This window comes from Rhinolophus sinicus, linkage group LG06 (assembly GCF_036562045.2).
Source record: "Rhinolophus sinicus isolate RSC01 linkage group LG06, ASM3656204v1, whole genome shotgun sequence".
In the NCBI taxonomy this organism is placed as follows: domain Eukaryota; kingdom Metazoa; phylum Chordata; class Mammalia; order Chiroptera; family Rhinolophidae; genus Rhinolophus; species Rhinolophus sinicus.
The window spans coordinates 1,507,670-1,534,329 of record NC_133756.1 but is presented as its reverse complement, the minus strand read 5'-3'; the positions used below and the strand labels follow the sequence as shown (position 1 = coordinate 1,534,329).

At 55.8% G+C, this 26,660-nt stretch overlaps 1 protein-coding gene across 4 annotated transcripts in view; it reads right to left on the bottom strand.

Moving 5' to 3' along the window:
* Positions 1 to 26,660, bottom strand: part of CASZ1 (castor zinc finger 1) — a 150,150-nt gene that overhangs the window by 44,684 nt on the left and 78,806 nt on the right. For 2 of the 4 annotated variants that reach the window (XM_074334061.1, XM_019746785.2), the window contains exons 3-4: positions 23,088 to 23,139; positions 11,011 to 11,049 (exon numbers count right to left, since the gene is read on the bottom strand). In XM_074334061.1, coding sequence (XP_074190162.1) covers positions 11,011 to 11,026 — 16 coding nt within the window. In that variant the 5' untranslated portion in view covers positions 11,027 to 11,049; positions 23,088 to 23,139. Of the gene's footprint in view, positions 1 to 11,010; positions 11,050 to 11,502; positions 12,871 to 23,087; positions 23,140 to 26,660 lie in introns of those variants that run through there. The other 2 variants (XM_074334060.1, XM_074334062.1) reach the window with 2 other exon arrangements.

Sequence of the window (26,660 nt, the reverse complement as noted above, 5' to 3'; positions counted from 1 at the left end):
GGGCCCGGTGCTCCCAGGCTAACTGCCTTTCTCCGGCTCCTTCTGCCTGCCTTTCCACAAGGGCTGTCTGTCCATTCTGTCTAATCCACTCCCGGTCCCCGACCCTAGGGATCAGAGAAGATAAATAAAGGAAGGCCCGCTCAGATCCCCATAGCCTGGAATTCACCAATCTGTCTGCATGAACAGCAACTGCCACATAACATCTAACATTCAAAGCCACCATCCTTCCAGTACAATCCCGGTTCACACCATCTGTGGTTCTGGCCTGGCTCTCTCTGAGCATGCTTTGCTGGGTTGTTTAGACTAGGAATTCTCGGTCCTACTGCCCCATAATTCTGTCCTCTGGGGTGGGAGTAGGTGTGGGGCGGGAAGGTGGAACAGGCCACCTCAGCCGCGCAAGTCTTCCCAGCAGCACCTGGCTGTTCCCCACCTCTGTCAGCCCAGTGTGGCCCACACCAGCAGGGGCTGGGTCCTCCCTCACTTTACACCTGTGCAAACTCACTACACCCCCGAGCTCAACCCCGTGCAGGGACAGCTGTCTGCAAAGCAGCAAGTTTATCCTGCGCAGTTCCCAAGGTGGCCCCATTCCTTCTAGCAACAATGAAGGCCAGTGGTGAGCTGAACTGCAAGGGTCTCTCAGTGAACCCGGGGCAATGCCCTGACTTCCCTTCCAGCAAAGTCCATGCTTACACAGGAACATATCCGGCAATCATGCACCTGCAAACCTGTCTCCTAGGAGAATGCCTGCTCACTTAGACGTTCTTCCTGAGCAGCCCTACGTCCAGTCCATTCATTTCCATTTCACCAGAGCCGTGTCAGAATGTTTTGCAACTCCCCTCCACCCTTCCCTGCAAACAGACAGCAGTGCCCTTTCTCAGGGAGAGGCAGTAATGAATGCCTTGAGAGGAGGCTTCCTCCAAAAAGCTCAAAATCATTTGCTTCAGCAACTGCATTTTATCCTGCAGGCAAGGCCCAGGGAAGTAAGTGTCCACATGTTACAGGTGGGCTACAGAGACTTGGACCGAGCAGCACAGAAACTATCCAGCACGGAAGCGTCCTCCTGGCTCTGCAGGAAAGAGGCTGCCATTGGAATGGTCCTGGGGAAGTCCCTGTGCCCCAGGAGAAGGAAGCCCGACTCTGAATCCGTCTCCCTGCATTTAGGAACGAACCCCTCCGTGTCTCTGGGCCGCCTGTTTCCCGACCTGTGAAATGAGACAACTCCCTGTGTCTTCCTTCGAGGGAACTGATGAGGAGCAATGCGCTCTTAGACGCGGCGGCTCCGCATCTCTCGGAAGGAAGACGCTAGGTAAACAGACTCGTGGGGTTCTGTTGTCACGATTCTGCATGGTGTCCCATCCTCTACGTGGGGGGAAGGGGTTCGCTGTTAGAGGGTGGGGAGGTGGGGTTGCAGCTGCACGACCTTCTCTATGCCTGGCAGAGGGTTTCAGGCAGGGCCCTCTCATACCTGGGGAGGCGTGTGTGCGCACGCACTTGAGTTCACACGTACCCAGTGGGACGCAGCAGCCCACAGAGCACACCTTGGTTAGTGCTGGATGGGTTGAGGTGGAGCCAACTGTAAGTAACCCCTCCTGGACAGACACCATCGTAGTTCGAGAGGTGCTTGGGCTCCCCAGGACCCCGAAGGAGGGGCACGTCAAGCTGCCCACCCTCCTGCTTCAAAGACTGAGGCGTTCACAGGACATGGGTCTTTCCAGTCCTGGGCAAACCAGGCCGGTTGGTCCCCGCTTTGCTGACTACATGGTGTGACACTTGGGAACTGCTCCCGAAGCCCCGCCTTCTGGGTTCAGAGAAGTGCTCGGTCTCCTGGGTGAGCTGACAACACAGGGCCTCCATGTGCCCAACGCACATCAGACTGGAGCCTCTGTTACCTGGGGGTTTTGGAAAGCTGGTCCCCTCATTGAGAGGGACCCTGAGCACACGAAACACATCCTTCCAACTCAGCAGCCCATGGAGGAGCTAGGGAGTGGGGCCTGGCTTGAGGTTTGGGGGAACCCCCTACCCTAGAAATGTTTTGCCAGAGCCACTTGGATTTATCCGATGAGCACGGTCTCCCAGCCAGGCCTCGGTATAATCCTTTCATTAATTTACTATTCGATGAAAAATTACTCCTCACCCAGGAATTTAAGTTTTCATCTTATTTTAAGTTAGACTCTTAAAGCAATTACCAAGGCATCTGGTCATGACTTCACGGCAGCACTGGGCCCTGGAGGGAGAAGGGCAGCCCTGAAACTGCACAGACCTCTGACTCCAGGCCCCGAGGGGAGTGCAGGAGAGCAGGGAGCCCCTAAACACCTGTCCTGGGTCCTGGGAGGGAAGTGGGGGGCACACTGTCATCTCTGATATTTGCTGTTTGTGGAAAAACTCCTTTTTAGCAGCACCTGTCCCATGAACTTACGGGTGACAGTTGTTGAAAAGCCTCAGCAGCTGGTGCCGTGGGAGCATTTTCTATTTTTAATTGTTTGATCAGAATATTAACTCATCTAGGCCCATTCCCAAGGCACACTTCCCAGCCAAAGGGTTTCCCCCATTTCCCAGACCTTCCTCTCTTTCTCCCTCTCTAGTCAGAAATCAACTTTGAAATTAATAATTGGAGACGCAGACCTCCGTGAGTTTGCAAAGGATCAGAGCACTGGAGAGAAAAAGAAAGTAGGCTCCTCGCCCAGAGGGGCCCCCGGAGCAAATCTTTGCTCTTCTCTTTGAGCCACAGACCCAAGGCTCCAGGGCTGGACAGGCCAGCTCACGCACCAAGGGGCGCTGCTACTCCGACCTGACCCCCACTTTTCCTGACTAAAGGAAGACTCAGCCTCACAGCCTCATCCATTCCCCTCCAGTCAGCCCCACTGATCCAGTCTGCTCACTTGTCAGCTTTGAGGGCCAAACAGAGGGGTTGGGGACACTCAGGAGGCCCCCAGGGAGGAGGCACGTGCCCTGGCTCAGAGGTGCTGGCAAGAGGTTGACTTTTCCTTTTAGCTTCCGTTTCTGAGAGGAAAGGAGGGCAGCGTCTCTATGGAGCCCATAGGAGAACCTGCCAGCAACTCCTCTGGCCCAGCCCACTAGGGAAAACTCATACACTCAAGTTTGAAATGGACCACGCTGCTGAGAAGAGACTGCTGGGGACAAAGCCACCCCCTTGGCTCCCTCACCCCATCCTAGGAAGGCCCCCCACCCCACAGAGGGGCCACCTGGCCTCTTGGCCTCCTCTGCCGACATGCCTTTGCCACCCCCCTCCCCCCCAATGTTCTTCCCTCTCAAGGTCACAGGGCTGTCCACACCAGGAATATTTACTCACCAGACTGGCCCTGTTAGCAACACTCACCACAAATATGCTTTCTGATAAAGTTGGCAGAAAAAAAGTTCTAGAGCTCAAAACAATGTCAGAAATCATCCCCCACCCCCACCAAGTGGGAATGAGGTGGGGCCTGCAAACAGGTCACACAACCAGCCCAGGAGAGGCCTGGGGGAGGCTTTTGTCACTCTCATGCTCACTTTTCTCCTTCCTGTTTTCCTTCCCAACATGTAGCCTGCTGCCAGGGGATGGTTCTAAGCTAGTGCTAGGTCTTGGCCCCCAAACTAGGTCTTGGCACAGTCCAGAAACGGGCAGGGGAGCAGTCTCTCCTGCTCCAGCCAGGAGCTCTCTGGGTGGCCTCAGGAGGGCAGGGAGGCCTAGCGGCCTCTTACCTCTGCTTCTCCCCAGGCCGTCTCACCTCACTGAGCCCCTTTCCACCCGCCCGCCCTCCCTCTGTGCACATGGGCTTTAATGTTTTTATTACCTGTTTGACTCGCTGCCTTATTGCTTCTCCCCTTAATGGGGCCGTAACCGTGGAAACGAGGAATAAACGGCCACCAGAAAATGAGATGATTAAACAGGTCACCCTGGCAAAACAAACTCAGCCAAGGAACCCGTGGGGGTGGGGAAGGTAGGCTCCCCCGCCCCCCACCCAGGGCCAGAAGGCTTGGACCAGACCCAGGACCTGCAGCCTTACCATACTAGCACTGGGGCAGTTAGAGTGGGGCGCCCCCTGCTGGGCAGTGGGGCACCTGGCCAACCGTGCCCCCAGGCTCCCCTGTCCCCACCAGGCAGTCCTCCAGGCAGGCTGTGGCTTTGGGCTCCTGGGCTAAGGGAGTGGCAGGGAGGCAGGCCCTGATCTAGAGGGAGCTGAAAATCATCGCCAGGGAGAAAACACTCCCCGGTGACACAAAGTCGCAGCACTCTCACTCTGCTGCCTTCCTGGATGCCTCTCGCTGCCTCACTGTGCTGGCGTCCCCCAATCTAATGCATCTCCTGTTCTCACACAGCACTTTCCCTCCCAAGCTTCCCCTTAGGTCATGGAGAAGGCCCGATAGAAAAGGCCAACACGGGTCAAGGCTCGGGAAGGTTTCCTCTGGAAATGCTTGGTCTTCAGAGCCACAGGATTTGTCCATTCCCTTCCTCTGTCTCTCTCCTCCAAAGCCAGGCAGTGCCCTCTGCTAAGAGAGGACCCTCTTGACTTCAGGAAGGGGTCTCAGCAGCCAAGAGCCTATGGCACTAGCCAGAAGAGCCCCAGGAGGCAGCCTTTGGAAGCTCTAAGAATACACCCCACAGCCAGCTCAGGAGTAGCCCAGACACCACGCCAGGGGCAAAGGTCCGAAGCACTGGCAATGTGGGTGGGCCCTCTTTCTGGCACTGGGTTGACTTAACTGGAGGGGTCCGGGCACTGGGAGCAGGACCTAGAGCAGCTGGACATGCTGCAGGGAAGTCCGCTCGGGGGGAGCTAGAGATGGACAACAGGGAAGTAGAGCCCCGCACCACCCACTGACTACTGCTCTCCTCCTGTCGCCCACGGGGCCACAGACTTCATGTGTCAAGTCTGACCTCACACTCCAGACCCTCCCAGCCCCAAGCCACGGTCACGGGTAGTAGATAATTCGCAGGCCCCTCCCAATGCCTATGTTTATCTTTATGCTCCTTGCTCCTTCCATCTCATCCCTAATCCCAGGCCCCCTCCCTCGTTTCTGCCCCCACTAAGAAGATGGGCAAGCACTTGTTGAAGCGGGACGTCAATCCATCAATCCCACCAGCACTAAGCGTGGGAAGGCGCGAGACCAGCACTGGGAGGAGATGCCAACGCACAGCTAACTCTAATGGTGCATTGTGAGCAGCAGTAGCAGAAGAAAGCAGGGGTCCTGGCCTTGGCCTTGTGGGGCCAGGGAACAGAAGTCTGAGTGCTGTCCTGACACACCAATGTCATGGGCATAACCAGAGAGATCCTCAGAGGGGCAGGCCCCCAGGCAGCCTCTTATCTCTTTTCAGGGCCACCTGGGTGTGAGGCTGCCAAGGAGGAGGGGGCAAGAAAGGTAGGCACGAAGGCCTGGCATCAGGAAGCTGGGCAGCCGGGGCAACAAGCACAGGAAACTGTGGCTGCCCCATGGGAAGTACGAGTTCTGCTGTCAGGGCAGGTGAGGAGCGCAAGGCAAGAGCGAGGGTAGACTGGGGAGCAGTCTAGGAGGTGTGGGTCCCGGGAACACCTCCGCTATCTCCATCTGTCCCAATACCTTCCCTCCTTCAGCACGTTCCAAGTTACCTCTCCCTCACAGAGCTCCCTGGTCTCGGCCCCTGTGCTCCTCTGCCCGCTGTGACGGATGCTCACACCTGCCTCCCTCCACCAGGTAGGCCCCGGAAACCTGGGAAGGACTAGGTGGTCTTTATTTCTGTAGCTCCTACAGCGGGTGTGCAGAACGTTTACTGAACTGCAGCCCTCACGACCTGCATGGGGTCTCTTCCCCCACAGGAGACAACATGTCCTGACGAATCTGGAGTGTGAGGGCGCTATGCTGTGGTCAGGTAGCCAGAGGGGTGAACGCGGGACCACCAAGTGGCCGCCTTTCACAATCAACCCAAGTGAAGCAGTGTGGTCGCCTCTGCACACGGGGGCCACCAGCCCCCCTTCTCCTCCTCCCGCCATACCCGGGCCCAGCTACCCCGGAACAGCTGCTGCTGGCCTTGGGGGCCCACAGGCTGTAATTACTAGAGAGCGACTTCCTTCCCCCTGAAGATGAGGAGGAAGAGAAGGAGGAGAAAAAGGAGGAGGCGGAGGAAGAAGAGGAGGAGGAGGAGGAGGAGGAGGAGGTGTGGTCGCAGCCTGGGCGGTCAAGGTTGAAAACCCCGCGCACGGAGGGCAGTGTTGAAGAGCCAGCCTTGGGGCCGGGTGGGAGGCACAGCCTGAGCCCTCTAGGAACAGGGGGTCAGCCAGAGGAGGCTACTGCGGGGCAAGCGTATCACCCACCTGGCAGGGCCTAAGAGCAGGAGGAGCCAGCACCCAAGCCTTCCCGGCCCCACCCCATCCCCTGCCCAGGGACTGGAGCCAGGGGCAGCAGCTTTAATGAGGAGGCGCTGCTGCCGTGACTCAGCCCTCCAAAGGTGCCTCCATTTATTTTATTTTTCCATCATAAAAAACCAAGCTGCAACTGAGCCAGTTTCCCTGGCTGTGGGGGATGGGGGAACATGGGCAGTGTCCGGAGTCTAACACCGGCTCCAGTGCCCTTCTTGGAGAGGAGAGTTAATGGGTTTCCCTGGCTGGTCCCTGGGGGGGTGGAGGGGGGCGGAGGGCCTGGGGTGGGGCCCCTCTAAGGATCCTTCTAGACCTGCCTGCTGTCTCTGCTTCTGCCTCCTGTTGGAGGGGAATGCTACCGCAGGCCTTTCATCCTGAGGTTTGCTCTGCCGTCTTATAAGTAGTGCCGGTTCTGGTTCTAGGGGCCACATCACCACAGTTCAGAGCTGCCTGTTTCAAATGCTTTCTTCCAAAGAAAAAGTCCAAATGATGGGCTTCTCACCTCATCCACTCAACCCCTCCCCCAAGATTGCCCCACTGCATGGTCCTGGTAACATCAAGTTGGGAGTCAGAGAGCCAGAGACGGAAAGGTTATCTGATCCTACTTCCCTGCCAACGTCACAGCCAGCCTGTTTGAATGGTACCAGGAAACTCGCTATTTCCAAGACAGCCCATTCTGTCCTTGGCTCTGACTGCTCCCTCGTGCCAAGATGGCACTGAAGCACCTACCCACCACAGCAGACTGGCAAAACCGGTGCCCAACCTGACTGCAGGGACTGGCCCCAGCTTAGACTAGTCAGGTGGGTGGATCTGGCCAAGTAAAGGCCTGAGGAAGGAAAATCGAGGGCAACCTGCTCTGCTCCAAACCCGGCATGGAATCTCTTCCTCCAGAAACAGCTTGTGGACCTTCCCAATCCCCAGTACACACTGGGTTTAAGGTGTAACCACAGCCAGTAAGGTTCCCAGAAGCCTCCACTCCTGGCAAGGTGCTGGCCTTGAAGGGCAGGCTCACAGAAGCCCTGAGAGTCGGCAGGTGGGCTGACACTCAGGGCAGCAGGGGCCGGGGCGGTACACACAGGAGCTGGGTTGGGAAAGCTAAGTTCTTTGCTCTCTGGGGTCAGATACCACCTGGAAGAAGTCTGCAGCCTTTCTTCTCCTACCTTGAGAGTGTGTGCCCTTAAAGCGCGTGGCTACTAGGAAATTCCACTCCAAGAACCAACTACTGAGCCAAACTGGCTCAGCTCCCTTGACCCCGTCCTTCCTGGCCTCCTCCACAGCCGAGGCCAGGGCCAGGATGCAATGCAAGGGGGACTCAGCCTGCAGTCCCAGCAGAGCTTAAGCCAGGGGAAAAGCAGTAGGCCTGGCTCAGCAATTCCTACTGATTCACCTCTACAACATGACTGCAGCCATGGTACGGAGTGGTCAGTGCCACCCCCTCATCAGCTCCCCCTACAGTCCCTGGCCATCCCTTTCAACTTGCCTACCTGGTCCTTTACCTGGCAGTGCCTACCTTGGATCCTCTGATGGATATCTCTAGACCTGGACAGCCCCTCCCCTTCTTCTCAAGCTCCCCCTAGGGAGAGTGGGGCAATTATAACCAGATCCCAGAAAATCAAGGGCAAGTTCTTTCTCAAAGCTCTACTGATGTTTCATTGCCACTTTCATTGCCCAGGCTCCAGTTTTGTCCAGGGCCTAGGAATCAGCCTAGTGGGGCCTAATCCTGGGAGCTTCCCAACGGCAGGACGGGCAGGACAGATTTACCTGAGTCTGAAAGCTTCCTCCCACCTCCCCTCCCCCTCCTGGCGCCCTCCCCCAGGGAAATCACTCTAAAAGGGCCTAATGGAACTATGTCCTCCTCTCTTCCTCTCTCTCCTGCCTCCCTCCCTCTCTTTCTCTTTCCTTTTTTTTTTTATTAGCATTTGTGGAATTTATTCCCAAACTCTCCTAATCTTCCGTACACAACCATTTGATTTGCATAACCCAACCCCCTCTCATAAAAACTGGCTGCTAGTTTAATTAAAAAATGTAAATTTGCTGTCATCTCGGGGCCTGGTGAATTAGGACGACATCGGCATTTTTTATTGCTAAAGACGTCCAGATTGATCCAGCCCTTGGCTGAACTATGGTGGGGGAAAAGGGGTCCACATGGCCCCTGAGGGTCTTAAGGTCCTGCTGTCCCCTTCTGAGAAGGCTTGGTTTTCCCACTACTGAACTCTGGCCAGAGTGCTTCAAGACCTAGACCTGTCCGAGGCTGGAGGTGATGTTAGTCCATGCTCCAGTGCTTATGGGGTCCCTGGTGCCAGCAGCCCTTTGGGGCCTTGTATCGTGCTACAGAGGCCCTCCGTAAAAGCTGCCCATCATCCCCCAAAAGAAGAGAGCCCCTCACTGCACCTGCAATGAGCCCTGGCCAGAAATGAAGCCCTTGACCCTGGCTGTGCCCAGGAGGACATTCCAGAGGTGAAGGGAAGATGAACATGGAGACAGCCCACAGACGGCTCAGAGGGGATCTCAGAGTTCCCACCTGCTTCCTTTTTTTTGTGAAGAGGGGAAAAAGTGCTTTTCTTCTGAAGTTCTGAGATTAAGTGAAACTTCCAAGTTCAAAGAAAAGGCTGAGATGGTATCACCAGATGACTCCTCCAGGAAACAGGCAGAACTTTGACACCCTGGAGCTCCCCTCACTGAGTGGCCAGAGTCCAGGCCTGGGTCCTGCTGGGAGGGCCCTGTTCTAGCTAGAGAGGGACAAGCTGACCCCAAGGGCCCTTCTAGCTTCTAGGAAAAGTTTCCAAAGCCTGTCCCTGGAGTGTTGGGAGATGTGAGTCTCCCTAAGGCCCAAGAGAGATGCTACAGGAGGTTCTGCCACCCACAGGCCCAGGAGGCCCTCTCTCGAGTTGGTGACACCCTACAGAAGGGCTTTGGAGTCGTGTCCCCACAGCAGACTGGCAAGGACTGGTTGGTGCAGGGCAGGAGGATGGACACCAGCTCCAGCTGGCACCCAGGTTAGAAGGAAGACCAGGAAGGCCCGCCTTCCAGCTGAGTAATTGTTGGGTCCCATGTGCCTGCCCATAAGCAGAGGCTCGCCTGCCTCAGGTAGGAGGTGGTGCATTACAGGCCTATCTATAAGGACTGCTTCTTAGCTGGGATGGGTGGGGTCCCTATTTCCGAAGAAAGGGGGTGGGGCTGGAGAGGGAGGAGATGAGACACCTGATTAGAGGTGGGGGCAGGCTGCTTCTCTGTGGGAGTGGAGGGCAGGGAGGGGCAGGGAGGGGCAGGATGGCAGCACTGGCCTTAGACACCTTCATCGCTTTGCCCAGTAGGGGGTGTCACATCCTTCATGGGCACAGAGGTCCTCAGGACCTCCACATCAGGTAAGCCAAGACCACACCTGGCTGGACATAGTCTTGAAACTCTGTGAATGACCCCTCCCCACCCCATATCCCCTTCCCAAAGCCAGCTACCGTGTCACCCACCCTGGACTCCCCTGGACTGCCCTCCTGTCCTCTTTGCCCACTCCCTTTGATATCAGGAGGTCAAATGTCAGCTCATGGGTCCCAAGGGGCAATGCTATGAACTTGGGTTCATTATACACAACAATTCTAATAGCCACCAATACCACTTATCCTTCTATAAATGAAACAGGAGGGTTCAAAGATCATTCTCAATGACTTATCAACCTGTTTATTACTGACTTCTTTCAAAAACATTTAGGAAGAAGCTGCTTTTGTCAGCCTACGATCTAAAGGTCCTGGTCAAGTTTTGGTTTTAATAGAGAGGACTAATAAAGCCTGAGGAGCTCATGGTAAACCACACTCTGGACTCAGGTCGGAACCCCAGGTGGGGAAAGAAGAGAAATAGTCAATAAAATTAGATTAAAACCAACAAAACACCAAAATTTCTGTCCCAGGCCAGCACCATGTTATCTGGAACCTTTGCCTAGCCACCATCCTAGGCCCCCCCAAGAACCAGAAGTCCAAATGTAGTAGTTTGTTTGGTCTACCCCTTCCCAGGGTGGGGGCTAAAACAGGGGGATGGAGAGAGTCCTGGGCCCCTCACTTTGAACTGATAACAGCCACCTCATCCCACGGATTCTCAGGTGAAAAATACTCATTAGCCATAATAAGCAGTTTGATCATCCGACACAGCCTTGTCCCAAATAAATTAAATTCCTTTACCTTGAGACAGTCGCCCCGAAACCAGACTAACCACCTTTCCCAACAGGACGCTGCTTTCAAAAACTAAACCACCCCCCACTAAAAAAATAAAAACACACACCCCACAGCCAGAGATCTTTGCAGGGAAACACACACACACACACACACACACACACACACACACACACAGAAAGAACACAGCCATTAAAAAAACACGGAGAACAAAAACCCCCACAAAAAACCCCTAAATCCTCTCTCTGGGTGCCCCCCAGCTCCCTCTCCCCTCCGTTCTTTCATAATGACAAGCATCAAATTAGTCATAGTCACTAAGCAAGGAACAAATAATAACAATAATATCATCCGAAGCCTCGAAATCCAGAAACCAGGGCGAGAGGCGCGGCGGCACCGGACCCTCCCCTGGCCAGCCCCCGCCCCCCACCCAGCTGCTACCTCATTGGGCTAAAAATAATAACTTCCGTAAAAGAACCGAAAGAAAAGTGAAAGAGCCTCCCCTGGTTCCCACCGGCCGGTACCTGTACCAAGATCCATTCTCCTCTCTTTGGTCCCAAACTCTTCGAGGATCGCCAAAAAAAGAAGAGGAAAGAAAAAAAAAAATCTGTTTAGTCTCTCGCTCTGTGCCCCACTCCACACCCCCTCCGCCCCTCCGCTCGCCGCACCCCCCATCCAGGAGCGGACAAGTCCCCGGGACTGGGGGAGAAATGCTAAGGGGGCCCGGGGAGGGAGAGCGAAACTTTCCCTCCCTCCCCTCTCGCTCTCACGCTCCGGCATCGCACACTCAGAGCAGCTTCTTTCTGCTCTCGAGTTTATTAAACTAAAAGAGAAACTATTTATAGACGCGGTCCGGGTCGGGGGGCCCGGCCGGCCAGCGAGGCCGAGGGGCGCCCCCGCCCGCCAGCGGGGCGCGGTTCCCGCCGCCCCCGCCCCGCCCGCGCCCCCCGCCCCGCGCCGGGGTCGGAGCCCCGCGGCGCGCCCCCGGCCCTCCCCCGCCCCACTCGGGTACTCACCATAGTCGGAGAGTCGAAAGCCGAATTCACTTAAATAATCAACTTTCATAATACTTAATTAATGCCTAATTGCAACTGATTACTCCCCGAATAACAAGTTGTTTTAAAGCCCTGATGTCATTGCTCCTGACGGTAACACTCAGGGTAACAGTTTGGCAGGAGGGAGCAGGCGGGCGGGAGCGGCCGGGGGCGCTGCCAGGCGCCGAGGTGATTGGCAGGGCGGCCGCGGCGCCGCCTCCTCCGGGCCAGGCCCGCGCCGCCCCGGCAGGTGAAAGAGCAGAGCTCGGCCCGCCCGCGCGCGCGCCCGCCGGGATGCCGGAGTGAATGGGCTCGCGCTCGCCCGCCCCGGGCCCGCTCCCCCACGCGCGCTCGCGCCCTGCGCTCGCTCCTTCACAGACGCGCGCATTCCGCGCCCGATCCCTCACACGCGCTCCCCCACCCTCCGCCGGCTCCCTCGCACGCGTCCCCTCTCCCGAGTGCGCGCGCGCGCGAGGCCTCAGCGCACCGGCCCGGGCGGCCGGCCCTATTGGCTCAGTGATTCCCCCAAACCTCAGACTTTAGTAGGAGGGGGGCGGGGACTCAGTGGCGGGGCCGGGCGTGAGCGGGGAGGCCGGTGAGGGCCCGGCGGCCGGCGCTCGCGCCCCCGCGCCCAGGGCGCGCGCTCGCACGCTCCTGTCTGCGCTCGGGCCTCGCGAACGCTACTCGACGGCGCCGGCTGGCCGCGGGCTTGGGGCGTGTGCGGCCGCGCAAACTTTTCCGTGCGGGCGGGCGCAGGTGTGAGCGCCAGGGGGTCGTGCGCGCCGAGCCGCGCGCCCGCGTGTTGCCCTTGGCCCCTGCGGACTCGCGGTGCCAGGATACCAGGGGTTTTGTTTTCCCTCATCTCCGAACCTCCTCATGTTCGTGGTGCTGCTTTTTAAGTTCGAAGAAAAGAAAACTTCAGGGCGGTGGGGCTGGGTGTGTCGGGAAACACGCGCGTTGGCCTCGCGCGGCTCCGTATACCGCGCGGGCTCTAGGTTCCAGGACTGCGGGGACCCCCGGGCTTCTGCCGCTTCGATTTGGATTTGCCTTTAAAACGGGCCCTGTCGCCCTCCCACCCGGGCCGACCCTCGGCCGCTGAACAGTCTTGCTCTGGGCCTTTTCTTTTCGCTTCCTCCTGCCATGAAGTTCAGCCACCAGCCCTGCAGCTGAGACTCGAGGGGAGCCAACTCCTCCTTCCTCCCTCACCCCGCCTGGGCAGGGCAGCTTTTCCTCTTTCGTCGGAGCGTCCCTACCACAGATCCCGGCCATCACTTGGGCTTCCTTCTCGCCGTCTTGCCTCTATCGTGCCCCGTGAAGGGCCCTGGCAGACAGGGCACAGGCACCAGTCAACCACGGAGCCAGTGTCCTGCCACCTTCCCCTCCCAGATCGGCCGCCTTTCCTGTCTGCCAGCTCATCGCTGGACCAGACACCCTGTCCACTCCTTGCCCCTCCTCCCTTTCCCCCAGAGAAAGCACTTTGGTGGGTTTCTCTGCCTTGGCCCCCAAACGTCCCTGCTTCGGCCAGATAAGTTGACATTCCTTAAATGTTAGTGACCTAAATCACTCATTGGGCCTGGGGGGCTCAAGGAAGGAGGCAGCCAGGCAAACAGGAATGTGGGCAGCGGTGTTAGTGAAGTACCCAGATGTGTCACTAGCTCCTCGCTCCCCCTCTGTCCCTTCTTCACCCTGCTGCCTCCTTCCCTCTCCTGTTTCAGGGGAGGCTGCGCTGCCTTTAACGGAGGGCAAGAGAACAGGACCCAACCTTCTCTGGTCTTTCGTCAGCATTCAGCAAAACGGTGCTGCTGGCCTATTTTTGCAATATTTCTATTTTGCAACGGGAGGGGCCCAGGGAAGCCGTGGGACAAAGAAGTCAGGTAGTTAATCTATTCTTTCTCCCACATCCCCCTTATTTTTCTTCTTTTTTTGGGTTGCTCTTTCAAATGGCCTCACAAGGAGGTTAGCATCCCTCCCCGACTTCAGTGCCCTCCATGATGCCTTCTTGGCAACCCCTATTCCTGGTTGCGACACAACCCTCCAACCTTCAGGCCAGCTCCATTCCTTGTAGGAACAGTAGATGGAGGCCCAGAAGTTTTACTGAGTGTCCCCTGGCCCTAAAACCCTGAAGAAGGGAGCAGAGCTCCTTAAACAAACCAAGCCACATGCTACCCACAGGCTGGTACGATTGCTGGCAAAGGGCAGCTAGGCAGAGAAGACCATGAGCTTCTGCTCCCCACACAGGATCTCAGAGAGGGCCTCTCTGTGTCCAGGACTGCTGTGGGGTACACAGATGCCTCTGGGTGCTCCCACCCATGATTCCTCAAAGCAAGGTCTGCAGCTTTGGGTTGTAACCACAGGCAGTCAATCCCAAACCCCAATCCTGGTGTGTTTCCCCACTGGGGCGACTGGGGTGCAGAAGGAAGCCAGAAGACATAGGGACAAAAGCGTGATTTCTCGGTGCACAGAAAGATGTCTGCACATATGGGGAGCTCCCTGCATATGTGACCCACACGGCCTGCTGGCTACTTCCGAATGCCCTTCTGGGCTTCTGCAGATGGCCAGGGCATGGAAGGACATGGCTTCCAGTTACCAAGGTAAGGCCAACTGAATTGGCTACACGGTAAATCGAGGCCTCTGGTGGACAAAGACAGGAGAGAAACGGCGGACGGGACAAAACTGAAAGAGAGCTGGAAGGAAGGCAGAGCAGGCAGGGCCAGCCAGAGGGACCCCAAGTGCAGCTAGTGGGGGAGGAAGGTGTGGGCTGCCCGGAGAACCTCTGCTGTGCCAAGACGATAGCCACCATCAGCCACTGCAGATTTAAGAGGTCCTGCCCAAAGGTGAGGGGACGTCGTGTGGCAGAACAGGCCAGAGAGGCACAGAAAATGAGGCCATCTTGGTGTGTTATGATTTGAGAAGGTCTAAGAAGAAGGCTGACACATTGAGGTCGTGGGTATGAGTCAGAGGCCACATAATGGAGGGGACCCCAGCTTTCTTTCTCTGTCTCTTTGTTTCTTGGGGTGTGTGCTCATATGAAGGGGAGAGGCCCAGAACCTTGGCATCTCTGAGGCTATGGCCCATTTGTGACTTGAGGACCCTGATGTGGTGACATCTCCTTAGACCCTGAGGCCAGGCCCCAGTGAGGACATTTGTGCCTGGGATTCGAGGGGACGAACAATACCACAATTCCTCCTGGTCTAGAGGCTCGGCTCAGAGCCGTCAGTTCCTCCGTATACACCTCACTCACGAGAGAAAAAGTGGAGACCTGCACAGCAATCCCACCCTCCAGGCCCCTCACACGTGTCCAGGGAAAACCGTCGGCTCTCCCCAGGCAAGCTTCTGTCGCTGGCTCCCAGTGCCCTGGCACCCCAGTTTGCCCACTCATTCTCTCTCCCTCCCGAGCCCGGGGCCTTCTCACTCACCAGCCTGTTTACACACCAGGTATCTCATGCTTTATCTGCTCTCATTTTGAATTTGTAACTTTCACATAAACTTGAACAAAGCTCCTTTTGTTCCTGCACCCCACCCCAGGATCCTAATAAACTGGTTCCCTGTGCGGCGACTGGGCCAGGGCACAGCAGCCTTGGCCAAAGGACTGTATGTGCATGTGAACAAGCGTGTTCTCACCTGCGAGGGAGTCTGTGTGCTGGTGTGTGAGTGCGCTCCCCAGGCTGACGGAGGGAGGGTGTCCGGGAGAGCTGCGCGAACCAGCCAAGTGTGGCCAGGAAGCACTGAGGAGATGGAGGGCAGAGCCCAGACACCATGGCATGGGGATGGCATCGTCTGCCAGCAGGGCACGAGAGGTGGTGAGCCAGGGAAGGGTGGGTGTCAGGGCAGGGGGTAAACAGGGAGGAAGGAAACAAAGGGCAGAGAAGATCAGCCACCAGGTGCAGAGTGAGGGGCTGAGGCTAGGCTGGAGCTGAGTGTAAGGAAGATGCAAGGATTACATTATGGCAGCATAGGGCTGGCACAGCCGCACGCTCGGCCCCGTAATCCTGTTAGCCAGCAATCTCCATTCCGAAAGAGCTTCATTTCTTTGTGAATATTTGTAAACTAGATATCTAATGGAAAATTATAGGAAAATTATAGTGAAATTCATGACGGAGAAATCCGATTATCCCTAATTCAATTATGCCATCTTAGCCCACACAGCACATTTCCCATTTTTTTCCCATAAATACCGATGCCAGGGGTCCTGGTAATCAAATAAAATTGAAAATCATCTTCCCATTAAATTCAATTAGCCGCAATTTCTAAAGCCTATCAGAGATTTTAATTACTAAATTATAAAATTCTCCAATGCTAAATTGAAACCAAAAAAATTGCACATCTTTATATTTCATAGAAAAAAAAAAAGGACCAGCAAAATCCTTGAAAAATGCCCTCCTCTCTATGCCCAGCTTCAAAGCAGGTTCCTCACCTGGACGGACCTCACATCGCTGCCTACTTGCCCAGTTGGGGATGAAGCTAGGGGGGCAGAGGAGATGGCCCTGTCAGGGGAGGGGCTGAGGCATATTAATTTAGCAGAGGGGCAAACCACACCTCCAACCTCAAAGCAGCTTCATACTGGGCTGGCTCCTGGAGAAGACCCGCCTTCCTCACTGGCTATCCTGGCTCCTGAGATGCCCTCAACTCTGTCCCGGACCAAGAGGTCTATAAGTGCCACCTTCTTGGTCTATGGACAGGGCTTGGCTCAGGTCACAGCTTGGCCTCGGGGCTCTGCATGGTTCTAGGGCAGCAGACCAGAGGTAGCTAGCTTCTTACCCAAGCACCGGCTCTCTAACCACCCTGTCAGCCCCCAGATGGCCGGGGCTGGGTCAGAGGGAGGAGGAGGACGAAGCCCAGTGTCGAGGGTGGACAGGTATCATGGGATGGTTCCATGGCTCTGAGTCTTCTCCAGAGCATTCCCAAGGGCCATGGGTCCTGGCAGTGTACCACCCTCCTGGAGACTGACATGGCCCCAATCTGGCTTCACCCTGCACTTCCAGCTCATTCTCTGTTCTCCTTACCCTCTCTGGAAAGTCGACAGCCCTGAATCATCCAGAAGCCCTACCCCTGCCCCATGGGAGAGCTCACTTGTTCACCCCAGCTCCTTTTAAGGAAGTGCTGGCCACAACTCCAATGGGAGACCCTCCTTTCTCACCCCCAAAACCCATACCACTTACCCCGATCTAAAGGCTGCTCTAGGATTCAGAAGAGCCTGGGGAGACGGCATCAGTGGTGGCATAAAGTGACTCAAGGTCTGAAACCCAAGGTGGGTGGCTGGGTGGGCAGCTAGCTGATGGGCCTGGCAGCTTCAGGGCAGCCGGCAGCCTAGTTGCCAGCAGCCCAGCACCCAGGGAGCAGGGAGCAGGTTTAATTTGCCAGGCAGTCAGGAGTGCCAGCAGGGGAGGCACCCGCAAACAAAACAAAAACAAAAAAGTTAATTATCTTTGGCTTTTTCTTAATAAATATCCAAACTGGCCCGGCCGGATCCTCCGCTTTGGAGGGAGAGAGAAGAAGGAGGAAAAAACCCCAAACCAAATCCAACAGACACATTCTCTGGTGTCTACCTTTCCTTTGTCTCTCACTCTTGTATTTATCTCTTATCAGAGGCAGTAAGTTTCACATTAATTCCCAAATTTTGCAAATGCAAGAGTGTGGTCAAAAGCCTTCTCTCTCTCTCTCTCTCTCTCTCTCTCTAAAGTTCTAGGGTGGGAAAGTGGAAGTGTGAAGCAGAAAGAGGCAGGTGGGAAGAAAAGGGTGAGCAGGTAAAAGACAGAGGCAAAGGAGAGAGTGAGAGAAAGATGGAAGGAAAAGACAGAGAAAGTGTGATTCAGGGAACTGAGCTAGTCAGGTTGGCCCAGTGGGCACGGCCCCCTGTGGGCACAGGGCAGGGACCTGTGCTGGAATGCTGTGTTTTCAGTTACAATTTTATTTCAGCTACAATTATCGGGTACAGGAGATATGGGGATTTCTCATTTTAAACTTCTGAAACCACCTGCGTCTCACTGGCTACTTCAGCTCCCTTGTTGCTGCTGGTTCCTGTGCCAACCCTCTGTCTTCCAGGAGCATGGCTGGGGAAGAGAAGGTTCAAGGGGAGGGGAGGTTGGCTGTCCTCTTGAGGGGTATGAGATTTTTCTGTATGGAATCGCAAGTGTGCCTACGGAGAGAGATGCGTGTCGCCACCTGGGCCTACGTGTCTGGATGGTGCTCATACATGCCTGAGCCCATGCTGTTGGAAACATGTGGCAGGGCATGTGTGTTGGGGGAGTGGGGCAGCCAGGCCATCAGGCAGTCCCTCACGGAGCCCTGGAGACCCTCTACCTCAGTTCAAACCCCAGCTCCATCACTCACTGGCTGTGCAGCCTTAATCAAGTCGCTGATCCTCTCTGAGCCTCCATAGTCTTAGCGTCAAAGGGAATAACAATTAGTGATTACCTAAGGCTGGGGGTTGAGGGGAATGGAGAGTGACGGCTAATGAGTATGGGATTTCTTTCTGGGTGATGAAAATATTCTAAAATTAGACAGTGGTGATAGTTGTACAATCTCGTGAATATGCTAAAAACCACTGAATTGTACACTTGGCATGTATATTATATCTCAATAAAGTGGTTATAAAAAATGGGGACAAGTGGGGAATAATAATAGCACTTACTGCATAGAATTGTCATAGGGCATAGTACATAGGCTGGCACAGAGTAAGCCTTAGCTCAATAAGGATTAGCAATTAGTGACTAATATGGATCTGGGCAGATGGGTTGGCCTGGGGTCCATGAACGTACATACTGCTGGGTGCTTACAAACGTCTACCTGGGGCTCTGGGGCCCTGGGGCCAGGCCAGCAGGTTGTCAAACAGCTGAGCTGCCCTTACATTCAGTCGGGGCTCCCAGGCGGCTGCTCTCTGGTAGGGACGGGAGAGTGCATGACCCTCCTCCTGCCTCCCTGCCGGGGTCCCTGGAGAGGAGACTGCCCACCGTGGCAGGCAGACTCTGCCGTTCACTCTCCCCGTCTCACAGAGCACTCATATTTTCCATGTGCAGCAGACCGTGAATTCACCTTCATACTAGTTACAGGGTTATTTAGCTTCTCCTGACACTGACAATCACCAAACTTTAATTCGCTGCTTGGCTTCTCCCTGCTGCGCCCTCTGCCCACCCCCAAAATCCCTGGGAGAGGATGGGAAGGGCCTAGTCCGGCCCCTTCTTGCCAAAGCTTGCCCTTCGGAGTGATGGAGTGATGGAGTGATGGCAGGAAGCGGGGGGGTTGGTCAGAAGGAGAAGATGACAGGCAGAGGGCAGGGGAGAGACCAGCTCGGGAGAGAGGAAGTACCACAGGGCTAAGGGGACCTTCCGTCCTGCTCCTCCGGCCTGACACTAATGTATTCAACCAGACATCCATCCTGTTGTGAATGAAGACTCGGCAGACCGGGCTGCATGTCTGAGGGCATCTGAGGGCGGGCAGGACCTATGACGGGCCAGGTCTCGCTGAGCTCCCAGGATCGGGCAGCTGGCATGGGCTGGCTCCTTCTCCTGCTGCTAGACAAGCAGGTGCCTATCGGGAACCGACCCGAGGGAGCCCATTCTTACCAGCCTGAGAAGCCAGCTCTCATTTTCTCCTGCCGTCCCCCTGCCAGTCTCCTGACAGGCCATCCTGCCCTGCAGAGGCTTCCCTCCAGCCTACTGCCCTATTGCTTGTATCACGTCTCTCTCCCTTTGATGAAGGCAGGTGGGTCTGCTCAAAGCTACTGCCAAATATCAGATGGGAAATAGAGACTGAGACAACACCCACCAAGTACCCAAATCACAATCCCAAGACCAGTGGGGTAGACTGGGCCCAAACTGGGTGTCCAAGTGCCTACTTCCTTGCTCAGTGTGAGAGGCTGCTGCTGTCCCAAGCCCATGGCCAGCCCTGGGGGGGGATCTTTGTCTCTCTCTTCCCTTGGCTTCAGCAGATCCCCTTCTTTCTGTCTCCCTTGTGGTCCCACACCCTTTCTAGGAGTGGGTCCGGCTTCCAGAAGGTCCACAGTGGCCTACAGTTGGCTCAGGGGGCCAGGGGAACCCAGAGATCTCAGACTCCTCTTTGCAACCCTCCATCTCCTGAAGTGGTCACCATCGTCTTTCCCCGAAAGCCTCCCAGAAGAGCGGGGAGTGACGGTTTGTTCTGAGAACTATTTGGTAGAACCAGGGGACTCTTATTCCCTAAATCCAAGGCTGGCCCCATCAGCCACTCATTAGGCACAGTCCCAGGAGCAGAGTACAGAGCCCAGAGGACTCACGAAGCCCAGAGGCCTGGAAGGACCTGGGCCGAGGAGCTTGGAGAAGCAGAGGCAGGGCGGAGCCAGGAGGGGAGAGGCAGGGAACTCTACAGTGGGCTTAAGCTGTGTCTGCTTCCTCCGAGCCCCACTGCACTGCCCCACCCCTGCCCGCGGGGTGGCCTGGGCAAGAGAGATGTCAACGGGACCGATGGCAGAGATGGGAGAAGGGGCTTGTTGACTGCAAACTGTCCATTATGGCTCAGATTATAAGCATATTGCGCAGGGCTCTCTGCACGATGCCCAGGAAATCCAATACGCTGAAAGGTTAATGCAATCAATTAGGGTGACAAGGAAGTAAAGTAAAGCCTTCGGAGTAGATGAAAAGGAGAGGGAGGGCACGCGTGCCATGGAGTTGGGGGGTGGCCGTATGGCTGGTGGGAAGGCAGAGAGGAAGATAGAACTAGTGGGATGCAGGGAGAGGGCTTGGAAGGGAAAAGAGAGCTATACCAAAGGCCAGGAACCCATGAAAAGAGGACAGTTAGAGAGACAGCAGCCGGAGAGGGCGGCCAGTGCACTGTGCTGGGACACAGCTCGTCTCAGACCTCTGACTGCTGCACAGTTTCATTTCCTCCCCCTCCCCCTTTCCTCTCTCCCTGCCAGCCTTTCCTCCAAGGCTTGGAGCCTGGCTCCCAGATTAGCTCACAGCACTAGTAATGTGTTAGAGCAGCCTTAGTCCCTGCCCCCGCGCAGAGCAAGTGCCCACCACATAACCTCCTGTTTCACCCTCAGCAGCACCCACGAACGCCTGTGACGCGGAGAGGGTGGGGGTCCGGATCCCTTTTACAGATGGAGAAGCTGGTGCTCAGAGAAGATGCATCATCTCCCCAGGCCCTACAGCAGCTGTGGAGGACCCAGGGCTGACCTGAGATCTCCAACTACCCCTGGGGAGTCAGGAGCCTTCCCTTCGCTAAGAAGTCCGACTCAGGTGCTGGGGCAGGGGTGGGGAGTTCTGTGGAACCTGCCCAGGGTTGGCTGCTGCTCTGGGAGGAGAAAAGGCACAGGGGAAGGGGATGCAGCACTTCCTGCTTGTCAAGCCCCAGGCTAGACACCTGCAGGTACATTAACTCCCAATAACCCTGCAAAGTAGATATCCTGCTCACCTTACAGAGAAGGAAACGGTGGGTCTAAGAACTAGCTAAAGGCTGCAGGATAGAGACTTGGGGCAGGAGCTCTGAGGAAACAGTGGCTGTTGAGGACAGGACAAGCGGCGACTTCTAGGTGGGGGGACGGAGCAGAGGATGAGGCCATACAGAGCAGAGGGAGAGAGAGGGTGGTGGCCCCAGTAGATCAGGACTGCAAGCACCCCTGCAACCTCCAGGACGACGAGGCTCCCAGACAACTGCCCGGGCCCCTCAGAGCAATCCCATGGATGACAAGGGCACAGCAGGATGGTGGTGGCACAACATTGTGAATGTTCCTAATGCCAGGGAACTGCACACTTAAAAATGGTTACAATGGTGATTTCACATTATGTATATTTTACCACTTGAAAAAAAAAAGAGCAGAAGACAGGAGCCAGAATCTCCAGATCAGGAGCCAGCAAACTTTTTCTGTTAAGGGCCAGATGGTAAACATTTTAGGCTCTGGGGGCAACCATCCTCTGTTGTAGGTACCCAGCTCTGCCACTGTAGAGTGAAAGCAGCCATAGCCAATACGCAAGCGGGTAGGCGTGGCTAAGTGCCAATAAAACTTTATTTACAAAAACAGGCAGTGGGCCCCATTTGGCCCATGGGCCATCCTTTGCCAAGTCTTGCTCCAGAGAATGGAAGCACCTAGGGCTGACTTTCAGGACCAGGGGTGCTGGGCTCTGTCCCACTGTCTGGGGACAGAAGTATCCAATCTGGACCTTGCCAAGAAGTAGAGGGGAGGGCTGGGCAGAAGGAAGGCTCAGAAGGAAGCCAGGTTCTCATTACCAGTAGAGGGTGGAGAAAAAGATGGGAAAAAGGACAAGCTCTGGCACGGGAAACAGATGTCAGGAACCTGTCTGTCCCAGCTGCCAGCATCCCAAGAAGCCCTTCACCGTGCTTCAGATTCTCGTGGATGACGTGATGGGTTGGAGACCTGCAGCTCCCAACATTCTAGGAGTCTCCACGCCATGAGCGAGGTGTGAGGCTGTGAGGCTGTGGCTGAGAGGACAGGAGTGGGGCCACGGGGCCGGCTGGCCAGGAGGGACACCAGGGGAGAGGCAGGCCGGACAGAGGCCGGGGAGCAGAGCTGTAACCAGGGTGGTACTGGCGGCAAAGGGAGGAATCCACTGGCCCCAGCAAGAGCGCAGGGCGCGGGCCGGGCCTGCCCTACACTGGCCGCCTCTGATCACGTTTTCAGGGCCACTGCCCGCCGGCACAGACAATGCTGGGAGAGCCTTTGAAGTCCGAAAGGGATGCCGCGGTGGGAGCCTCTCGCATCTCCTCCCTTCCCCCGTCCTCCCAGGGGAGGGGGCCAAGCAGGACAAAACTCGGAGCCGGTCGCAGCCGGCCCGAAACGCGTGAGACAAAGGGAAAACAAACAGGTTTGGAGCCAGGCGCACGGTGCCGTGTCTGTCCCCCGCCCTGCCGAGCAAGGATGATGGATGGCTGCAGCCAGCCAGCTCGCCTGCCGGGCAGGCCCCGATATTTACATAACACTGGCGTTCCACCGGTCACCTCTGACACGGCACTGCCTGGGGCCGAGGCCCGGTGGCCCCGAGGTTCCTGGAGCCACCCGGGGAAAGAGACAGCTTGTGAAGACCCAGCCAGGCCCGGAGAGCCCTGGGCCTGGGGAAGGGCAGCACAGCAGCCTGCCCTGGGCTCAGGGCCTGAGGCCTCCTCCCTGCCAGCCTCTCATGGAGGAGGAGCCCACTGGGGGCCAGCAGCCTCCACGGAGAGAGGGCTTTCGAGTCCACGAGGTGCCCCACGCACATGAACTACAATCAGAGCTTCTAGGGAGAGCTGGCAGCAGCCACCACAGCAGGCTGACCGAGCTGCAGACAGCTGGGCATGGTGCCACCATGCAGGTGAGCCCTGGCACCACAGATGCCTGTCTGCCCCAGGTTGCCTTGAATACATTCGGTGCCCAAAGTCTGCAATCCAGGTGTCCCTAGCCCATTTCCAGCTTACGAGCCAATCTGAGACGTTCCTACTGAGGCCATCTTTTCCGCCAAGTTCAAATGGGCAACGTGGCTTCAAATCCCTGTCTTTATCTTCCCGACCCTTCCCAGACACTTGGCAGGACTGGACCCAGCCCAAAGGGCTAGGCCAGGGCTTACCAGTGGGGCTCAGGGACGGGGCTCAGGCCTTACCTCGTAGCAGGTCCTAGAGGCTCCTCTTTCGCAGCAGGGGCGTCACTTCATCCTGAGAAGGCAGAGAGAGAGGAGCCCCGTTAGTCTTCCAAGGCTGGACACCCCACTGCATGCCCTCCATCATGCTGTGTGCCCAGGTGCTCCCTGCCACCTCTGGGCTGATGTTCCAGGGCTGGCCGAGGGAGTCAAAACTTCAGACACACTCAGTGGACCCTGATTTGGGCCCATTTAAGTATATGCCAACCAAATTTGAAAAAATTCAGAAAGCAGTAGTGGGTAATCACAGTGGAAATATGGTCGTCAGTTCATCCGTCATCAAACATAGATCAGAGTCCGAGCTGGGAATTTTGGGGTGCTGGTGCTCTCAGGCCGAGCATCGGAGCCTGGGGACAATGATGACAGAATCTAGTAGCACCCAGTCCTTTCCTCTCCCCTCTAATCCTCTGGCCCCTGAAAATAAACATGACAGATGCCAAGCTGTGCACTATAGCAAATGGGTGACAGAGGGTTAGGGGTAGACCAGGGGCCATGGTATTGAGAAGCCTCAAGTCCCAGGAACAGGCTGCTGACAGTTCTCTTCCACCCTGGGGTCCTACTCATGAGTCACAATAACACATAATGGGGGTCCACGTAAAGAGAGGGTAAACGGTGCAACAGTGTAGGAGGTCTTTAGCTAACTCATTACTTGGCCCAGCTCGCCAGGCTCAAGCCCTCCTCCCCAGGGAGAGTTTGGGGAGCCAGGTTCAAATGGGAAGACTCCTTATGTGGATGGAAAACCCAGGGAGCACTCTGGCCCCTGCCTTTGCCTGAGCCAGGATGTGCTACCCCCAGCCCCACCCCCACCACTGGGCCTCAGAACTCTACCACACTCAGAAAGGATTTTCTGTTTATTACATTTTTTTCTCCCCAGTCCCTCATTTGTGGCTTATCAATGATGCAAGAGGAGTAACACCAATTTCCTTAGGCTGTGTAATCCCCAAATCAGATTGGGGGATTGTGAGAGGTGAGGTGACCTTGTACAGGGCTCCCGCAATGCCACCCAGTCCTGCCACCCGCCCGCCCTTCTCAGGACATATTTAGACAGATAATATTAATTGTACTTGACACGTCCTCCTAAGGAGGGCTGTGTCCTCTGCCAGCTTTGCTGGGCTGCCTGGGCAGAGGGTGCCCTCTGGGGCAGAACCCACCCTGCTGAGCCCCGAGCTCTGGTGGGCATTGAGAAGCTGGGGAGGATTGCCCCATGGGCTTCTGACACATGCCCACCTGATCCAGATGGTGAGAAGCTGGGGGTCTGCAGAGAGCTGGACAGATTGAGATAGGGGGCAGCAAAGAGGAAGGGGGAGCCCTGCCAAAGCAGAAGTGGGGCAGAGGTCAGAAGAGTGGAAACGGAAAGCAGTCAGAGAGGAGAGCTGGATGAAGGGCAGGCCAGGCAGGGCTGGGCCATGGGGCAAGAACTAGCGACCCTAGGGCTCCGCTGAGAAGCGCTGGGCAGGCTGGGCTGTCAGAGCTCACATCGCAGCCAGCGAGCCAGCCCAGGGAGCCGGCCGGGCGGCCTCACTGTCCCGTCCATCTCACACTCGCCTGCTTGAGGTCTCTCAAGGCACTCTGGCCAGCCTCCCTTGAACCCCCAAAGCCCCCCAACTCCACAACTCCAGTATCTCCCTTCCACCACCTTTTTCTCCACTCCCATCCTCCCCGGCAACTGTGCATTTATTAATTCATGAGGCACTAATTAGTTCTTTGTTTAATTTTGTGTTAAACAGACTGACCGGAATGATAACGATGTGCAGCGCAGTGTTGCCGTCCCCAACCACCCCTGTTTTCTGACAACAAGGGAGCGCGGGAGACCGGAGCGCTGAACCCAAATCCCTCAGCAGTTGCACTTCATTAAGTCAAAATGTGACAAGAAGCTTAGAGAGCAACTTGCAGATCTGATCACACAGAACAATCGGGGAGGAAACTTTCCAGGAGTTGGTCGGGGAGAAGGAGGGGCAGGGAGGGGCAGAGATGGTTACCACACGGGGACCAGGGACTGAACTTGGGTTCTGTCTCTCACCTGCAGGTGGCCTGGCTGATGGGAGCAGGGAGGCTGTCTCTGGGTGGGATCTGGGACCCTGGGTGGATTCTGCAACCTCAGTGGGGACCTGAGTAGTTCAACGTGATCTCTGTATTTTTGTCCAGGCATTTTTATCTGTCTCTCTCTGCCTCTCACTGCCCCTGATGTCTGGTTCTGGCCTGTATAAGTGAGTGACTGGGCATACCCAGGACCTGGCAAAGAAACACAAACCTGCTGCAGTTAAGGAAGAATTCTGCAAGGCCATGGGAAAGGCACAGAGAGGGAAAACAGAGGAGAGTGGAAGCCCCTACACTTAGGAAGGCTGAAGTTAAGCACACCTTCCTGACTCAGAAAGAGAGGTAACATGCTCAAGAATCATGGCCAATGTATCCATTCTCTCACAGTTGTCCACCCACCCATATACCTACCCATCCATCCATCCATCTATCCACACATATCTATCCATCCATTCACACACATCCTTCCACCCATCCATCCATCCACCCGTCCACCCATCCATCCATCCACTCATGCATCTCATCCATCCACGTATCATTCTTTCATCCATTCATCCACCCATCTACCCATCCACCCACCCATCATCCATCCATCCATTCATTCATCCATCCATTCATCCACCCATCTACCCATCCACCCACCCATCATCCATCCATCCATTCATTCATCCATCCATTCATCCACCCATCTACCCATCCACCCACCCATCCATCAGACATTATCCGTCCATCATCCAGCCAGCCATCCACTCATCCACCCACCCATCATCCATCCATCCATTTATCCCTCTCTCCCTCTCTCCACCCATTCTTCATACATCATCCATCATCCAGCCAACCAAACAGCCATCCACTCATCCATCCATTCACCCACCCACCTATCCATCCACATATCATCCATCCATCCATCCATTCATCCATCCATCCATCCATCCATCCATCCATCCATCCATCCATCCTCCCATCTACCCATCCATCACACATCATCCTTCCATTCATCATCCATCCATCCACCCACCCAGTCATCCATCCACACATCATCCATCCATCCATCCATCCATCCATCCATCCATCCATCCATCCCTCCCTCCAATGTTCTTTATCCTAAGTACTCTGACCAGGGCGGATGGATGGCTCAGTTGGTTAGAGCCTGAGCTCTCAACAACAAGGTTGCCAATTCAATTCCCACATGGGATGGTGGGCTGCACCCCCTGCAACTAAAGATTGAAAACGGAGACTGGACTTGTTGCCGAGCTGCACCCTCCACAACTAGATTGAAGGACAACGACTTAGAGTTGATGGGCCCTGGAGAAACACACTGTTCCCCAATGCTCCCCAATTAAAAAAAAAATTAAGTTCTCTGACCAGAAAACTGAGGACCAAGAAGTTAAGTTCTGTGTAGAGCACACAGCAAATTAGATTAGAAGCAGAACCGGGCCCTGCAGCTTCCAGGCCGTGGTAGTAACTGTAGGCAGGCAGCTGACCTAAAAACAACAATAG